Source organism: Oncorhynchus keta, chromosome 35, assembly GCF_023373465.1.
Source record: "Oncorhynchus keta strain PuntledgeMale-10-30-2019 chromosome 35, Oket_V2, whole genome shotgun sequence".
In the NCBI taxonomy this organism is placed as follows: Eukaryota; Metazoa; Chordata; class Actinopteri; order Salmoniformes; family Salmonidae; genus Oncorhynchus; species Oncorhynchus keta.
In genome coordinates, this window is record NC_068455.1 from 57,893,142 (window position 1) to 57,900,310 (window position 7,169).

Consider the following 7,169-nt stretch of genomic DNA (forward strand, 5'->3'; position numbering starts at 1 on the left):
TTGAGTAGGTGAACAGAATTAATGAAATGTTCCTTGATAATGCAATGGGCATAAAGATGTATATGTTTATATGTGTAACCACACAAACTGCAGACAGGAATCACAGCTGTAACTTCAAAATAATGTCGGACCGAATTATCACTTGGGGAGAAAAAAAAAACATTCAACGTGAATACTTATTGAAGCTTGCTGTATGAATGTTGAATATCTGATATAATATCCTGTAGCCTAGCATTATTATAGTCAAGACGTAATTCAACAAACTCAGTGATCGCAAATATTACAACATTTTATTGCATATTATCATCTTCATGATATAAGTCAACAGCTTTACAATCTGTCCTTTAAAATGCTATTAGATAATGAGATGTAAAAAAAAATAGAGAGAGAGAGTATACTATAAATGAACATGGAACTGCAAAAGTAAGGCCATATAAATTAAACTCTAATTAGACTGCACAGAGAGAAAGATATGTCAACCATGTAAGACTATTGCTACAATACTTAGAACATGTTACATGGAACTATATAGGAAGCAAGCAACAACTACTGGTGTGATAACAAAGGTGGGCCTAATAAAGTGAACCAAGAGGTCAAAGATCAAATCCACAAACATACATTCATTCAAATGTCATTACTGTACAAAATAAAATGGATCAAATAACAATAATGCATGCATAGATCATACTTTGGTATGGTGCGTAATCATTGATGAAATAGCTGTGGGAAAAGTAGAAATAATCAGTATAATATACTTTATAATAATATTTAAAAAAAATAATAATAATAATAATAACGTGTAGGCTACACCGACTATATAGGCTCCCCTTGGGCCCTAATCGTTATTTCAACTCACCCAAAACCATATAACTTTGTATTAACTTCATTGTTTGCAATTGTGAAAGCCAGCATAAACTGAATAGCCCTATTATCTATGTATATACGGAAGAAATGTGGCATATTCAGTGATGCTGAATTTGTATTAACATTCTTCAAAATGAAATTTACAAAAGTAAAACGTTACTACCATGTGTCAGTGGCAATCAAACGTTTTGGATTGCCATGGATGTCGACTAGGTAGCGCATTCCAGAGTAGGCTACATCCCTAAAAGTCATCCGTCTGCATCGAAAAGGCTAAAATATTTACCAGCATTTGAAAAATAAATGTAAGGCGCGCTGTTTCCTGGATACATAACAGGGAAAGGCATTGGTAGCAAACATCCGCCCAATATATTGCCATCTTTGTAAAGAGTTGGTAATTGCACATTTTTCCCGAGATCTGAAAAGTGGTCGACTGGAACTGGTCCTTCAATGTCCGTGGATAACTGTCGCTTCAATTTATTCCGACGATTCTGGAACCAAATTTTCACTTGGGTCTCGGTAAGTTGTAATGAATTCGCCAGACACCCGCGTTCTGCACTGCTCAGGTACCTTTTCATGTCAAAGGTAGATTCCAGCTGAAAAATTTGCCTCTTGGAGAATATAGTGCGTGTTTTCTTCTTTGCCATTGCTTTGGTTTTCGAGTTGCCTTTATGTTGCTCAGGTACATCGTCGCAGCTGCTAGTGCTCTCCGTCCTTGGACAAGTGTCAATCATCTTCGTCGCCTTGACGTCCTCCCCGCAGACAGAAAGCGCACGAGTGGAGGCATCGTGGCGGGTGCTGTTTGTTTGCGCTGTGAAATGAAGCGATAAAACTTGTTTTGATGCAATGGTGACAACAACTCGTATATCATCTGTCACACCCACTGGACCACAAGTAAGTGTTATATGAAAAATGATATAACCCAGAGTTTGAAGTAGCCTAGGCTGGATAGTATTTTAATTGCTCAGCTTTTATAGTTTACCATAAATGAACACATGCAAAACCTAAATGGGCGATTTTAAGACAACCAAAAAAGGGCTCACCTGTCTCGGTGTGTGTGTAGTTTGACTCGTGCCTTCTTTCTACGTCGTAGTGCTCATATCGGTGGGTAAAAATATTTGTACAGCCGGCGTCGCTCTGCACTTTTGAGTCGTATGCATCCAAGTTGCTGTTGTTGTTTTGCTTCAGACTAAGAATATTGTCAATTGTGAATTTCAATGAAGCAGTCCGACAGGGAATAACCTCCTTGTTCATATTCCCCGACATTTGCAGTTTTTCTTGTGTTCTGAATGGTGAATTGAGGACCCCAAAACATCGAAGACTCCAGATACTCCAAGCACCATTGCTCCGCGATTGCAACTACACCAGGACGTAGGGTATCGTTTATTCAATGAACCGGAAGTATGTGGTTTAGCTGCTTTTGATTGGTGAGATTGTGAGGCAGCGTGAAGACAAATAGGTGACGCCTATCAGATGAGAGCGGGAAGCATATTTAGGCAAGACTGAAGTTAACCTCCTTGATTGTTTCCTCGTGTTTTCTTGGGAATATTCACTTTACAGTTAATAGTGCCCAAACTATTTTGTAGATGTTCCAATTCTTTACACAATTAGGCTACATAAATAATTGGCATATAGCTAAAATAGGCTATATAGGTATTCCACTCCATATATGCCTAAGTGATGTCACATTCATACAGTTGAGACTGATATTAACCAGTATCACTTTTTTGCTCCCATTAATCATATTAATTGAAACGTTAAGGTGGGCACTGATATTACCTCTCCAACAGATTAGTCATAATGTTGTTTTGGAATTTCATTTGATTTTCAGTGTTACTCATTAGACAGCTATAGGGAGATTGAGGTTTTTAGAAATGTAGGCTATTAGGCTGATAAATGATGTCAGTATATGAGGCCTAGCCTATATTCTAGACATTCTATTAAAATGTTCTAATTTGACGAAATCAGTTTCCATTATGTCTAATGTAGTTAATTTCAACAATTATTTAATTAATAATTTTAAACAACTTAAACAACAATTTCATTCAATTCAAAGTGTTAAAAAAATGGAAATCTTTATTTACCCATGCCCCTACCCTGAGCCTTAACAAATAGCCTGTTGAATAAGAAGACATATAGTTTCAGTCGTCCCTTTAAATGTCTGCATCTTCTAAACGGCGGTGTGGAATTTCTAAAATAATTGTTCCTTAACTTTTTGAATTGTATACCAAATAAGGCCTAAATGCGGGGGTATACATAGTTTGCTGGTCGTGAAAATATTCTGGTGAATGTTCAGGAATTTTGAAATGGAAAATGCGTATTGCTCGGGTTGGATTGGGCTTTCAGTGTTATTTTCGATGGCTGTAGGCCGAGGCCTAGACACTGGTCAGATAGAGCCTTATTGAGACTGGCTTTCAACATAACAACAATTCGTGCTAACGATGATAATACAAAGCAGGCCTTTTAATCAACACAATAAACATCAAACATGGTGTGCACTTCATACATTTTTATTTACATTGATCGGACAACTCGTGTACAAAATGTCATATGAAACCCACTTTAAATAGCCTAAGAAATGTAAAATAATACAGTCCCCGTAACTCCATGCTCGTAAAAAGTCTATCTACAGGTTACAAATTTTGTCATTTAAAAAGAATACAAACACACAAACTGGTTGACTAACCCTTGACAATATTCCATCCAGTTTCCATGTAAATAATTATATAAATCTAATGATATATGCTTAAGTTAACATCCCCAAATGTAGAATAGTGTCTGGCTTGAGGGATTCACATCTTTGTACACACTCAAATCAAGAAAATACATGGCAATTGCAACTTGCATATTAAAATAGAGAAGTTGTGGCCTATAGACTAAACAGGTTGGTCAAAGTGTTGTTGCCTTATGAATGTGGCTGTGATTTTGGTGACTTGCAATAAAGTCACCGTCAGCAATGAATCCAAACGCGGAAACCTCGGGAGTCCAATGGGTGCGCGTTTTCGTTTTTGCCCTAGCACTACATAACTGATTCAAGTAATCAACTAATCACCAAGCTTTGATTATTTTAATCATCTTTGTAGTGCTAGGGCAAAAATCTAAACGTGCACCCCTTGGAGTCCCCAGGACCGAGTTTGGTAAACGCTGCTCTACCATGTCCAATACGTTCATTCCATATAATACACCAATAATGTGTGTCTCACACAAGGCCTGTGATTTGTGATCTTATAAAAGACATGGGGTGGGTGAACTGGGAGACGGGATAATTCACAGTACTCGAGAAGGGTGGCGACACCTGTGCCAGGTTTGCGCTCAGTGTCCCAGGTGCTGCGTTCTCGTGGTACAGAATAGGAACCCTGACAATCCTTTGAGTCGAATACGAGATGCTCGTGGCCTCAATGTCGGCGGCTAGCTGTCTCTTCCACTTGTTCCTGCGGTTCTGGAACCAAATCTTGACCTGCGTCTCGGTGAGCTGTAGAGAGGCGGCTAACCCCGCCCGCTCAGTGCTGCTCAGGTAGCGTTTCATGTCGAAGGTGGACTCCAGCTGGAAAACCTGACTCCGGCTGAACACGGTGCGGGTCTTCTTCTTGCAAGCTGCTTTCGTATCAGGTGTTTCACTGTCTTCCCGGGCGAAGCAGGAAGACCCTGTTTCGTCATCCTTGACGTCTGTCAGACTTCCCTCTGCCCTCTCGTCCGGTTGGTCGTTGTCTTCCACCGGCTCCGGTAGAGCGGGAGAATCCCGGTTGCTGGTTTTTAGAGAGCCTCCGGGATCATCGGAGTTGCTGGAGTGGCACTGCGGACCTGAAATGAACGAGGAGTGTCATGAGCTACATTTTTACGCACCGGCCAATAGGGATCAATAAGTGCATGTATCTCGCAATCATGATATCAACCCCAATGGCAGCAGTGACAAGTGATTGCAGTTTTCGACGGTAGTCGATTTTTAAAGTGCTGCGGGCAGGCCATCCTGTCGCCCAACAAAACATAGAATAATGAGCTCTTAGCTTGTAATGAAACACAGCCTTGCAAGTGTATGATAAGCATAATTAGGGTGTATGAGATTAATTTCCAGTCAGTGTTACGTTTGAAATGTATCGAAGTGGCGTGCCATACCCGGTTTAAAGAGGAACCGAATGGAGAAGTTTTACGGGGTAAGAGCGAACACACTAGTGCTGTTATGGTTTGTTGCAGGATATATGGGCTATGCATTGTCTATTTTTACTGGCATGGCATGTATTGACATTGGAAAGAAGAATATAAGCTAATAGGCTATTACGCACAGGAACCTCAAAGTATTGTCGATAGCAGCTCTTTCACGTTGTTTTTGTCCGAGGAAATGCGTAGCCTATTCTCAAATGCTCCTTATTGTGAGAGCGGATCTGCCTAAGAAGAATGTAGGATGTTAGCTGGTAAACAAGCTACCCTACCTACAGTTGTGTGTGGTTATAGGCTACACGTTATGTCGCTTCCATACATACACTACATATATAGACATTTGGGACAATTAACAAAAGTGACTCTAAGACCTACTCTGTAAATCACTGCAAGATTTGTTTGGCGATGTCCCACACCAGTGGCGTTGGGCGTTTAATCCAAAGTAAGACACTTGACGCTCCACTTGGTTGCAGCGGCTCTCAATGACAGCGACTTGGTTGCAAGAGAGTCCCGTTTCCTTACAATCCCCCTCATCTTCGGTCGTAGACAGCCTGTCTGTAGTCCCGGTAGTAGACCGAAGTAAATTCTCAATGGAAAATGACGAGCTTCTTGACGTTGGACCATGATGTTGAGACTCCGGTGCCTTAACAAGCATATTTTTTGTCGTCTTCAAACCACCTAGTCACCGATAAATAAATGACTTACAAAATATTTACGTGCTGTTTAGACATTCTTGTGTGTCTCTTTTGCTTGGTCTTAGTTATGCCTAATCTTTCTCTCGAAGTCCGTCGAGCTATCCATGAGAGTTCGAGATAGAGCGCGAGAATGTGAGTGAATCCGTAGATATACTACTGTAAATTACATGGCGCGATCCACTCGAAGCAAAAAAATTGCCTCTTGCGATTGGACAGTGGAGGCAGCGAGAAAGATTACTCCAGAAAAATACGAGAATTACTCGCTTTGAGCCCCCTACTATACACTGTGTGATAGTCTGCATTGAGGGGTTGGACGGGACCCCGTCTCTCAGATGCTTTATTTAGGTCAATTAGGGAACAAATCAAAGCCGAGATACGGCTGTGTCCCCGGGCTGGGATGCATGGTAGATGAGATGGCTTCTTGGAGAATGACACAGTACCTCCTATTGGTTACTTTTGTCTATGCACGCTCTAAATGCATTATACCATTTATATTTGCATGCATGCAGTCTTTCTCGTGCAATGACTATTCCAATTGATAGGAGGATGGACACGTGCAATTCATAGAATATCAATAGACTATCAATTCCACAATCAATGCAGTTTAGCGAAACATAACGTAACCCCATCTCTAACGGGTATAGACAGTCCAGGGTATAGGATTTGGATTTTGCAGGAATTCATTTTTCATTATTAGTCATTATTTGTTTATTTGGATACCCATTCGTTTTTTTTGCAGAAGCAGCAGCTACTCTTCCTGGGGTCCACAAAAACAAAAACACAAACACTGACGCTGATCGGCAAAGACAGTCACACACATTTAAAATAGAACGATATACAAACAATAAAATAACCAAATGTGATGTGTGTGTTGGAGTGTGTCTGTGTGTTATGGCCGATAATTGTCTTGTTAAGCTGCATATAGCTATTGATCTGGGCCTAGTTTACCTCTATATGTAAAAGTCTTATTACATTAATACTAAGTTTAGTCAACATGTTTTTGTTTTTTCTTTGGCCTACTTTTGAAAGTTACTTTAGGGCCCAAAAAGTGTCCCAAGATATATCTCATTCAAATAATGATATCGCTGTTATTGTATACCTACCTCAGATTGTTTAGCCAAACTACCCAATATTAAATACATTTTTATAACAGGATAAATTGAAGTGGTTTCCAATATAGGCATTTTAATATAATAAACGAACAGATATTATGCAAAACAGCGTGTGAAATATTGTCTTATTGGGCCTGAAATTCAAATATAAGTTGTGCAATTGCATTAATTTCATGTGTTCATTTTCATTGAATGGTTTCAGGCAAGCAATGCTATGCAGCTTAAGAGTTTTGTATATTGATGATTACGGTGATGATGATTATTATTATTAGGCTTTTATTATTATTATTACATTTTTTAATAAACTTAGCTATTTCATCTAACTTTTAATTTGATTTCCAATTGC

The 7,169-nt window shown here is 39.5% G+C and overlaps 2 protein-coding genes across 2 annotated transcripts; both read right to left on the reverse strand.

The window, feature by feature from the left end:
- Window positions 1-271: 271 nt before the first annotated feature.
- LOC118368706 (homeobox protein HMX3-like) lies at window positions 272-2,271 on the reverse strand. The gene is made up of 2 exons (XM_035753017.2): window positions 1,905-2,271; window positions 272-1,672 (listed from the first exon to the last, which is right to left on the reverse strand). The coding sequence occupies exons 1-2, from the start codon at window positions 2,125-2,127 to the stop codon at window positions 1,113-1,115; spliced, it is 783 nt and encodes a 260-aa protein (XP_035608910.1). The 5' UTR covers window positions 2,128-2,271; the 3' UTR covers window positions 272-1,112.
- A 1,079-nt stretch (window positions 2,272-3,350) lies between these two features.
- LOC118369297 (homeobox protein HMX1-like) lies at window positions 3,351-6,794 on the reverse strand. Its single transcript, XM_035753749.2, has 2 exons — window positions 5,392-6,794; window positions 3,351-4,662 (listed from the first exon to the last, which is right to left on the reverse strand). Exons 1-2 carry the CDS (start codon window positions 5,669-5,671, stop codon window positions 4,061-4,063), a joined length of 882 nt encoding a protein of 293 aa, XP_035609642.1. The 5' UTR covers window positions 5,672-6,794; the 3' UTR covers window positions 3,351-4,060.
- Window positions 6,795-7,169: the final 375 nt, after the last annotated feature.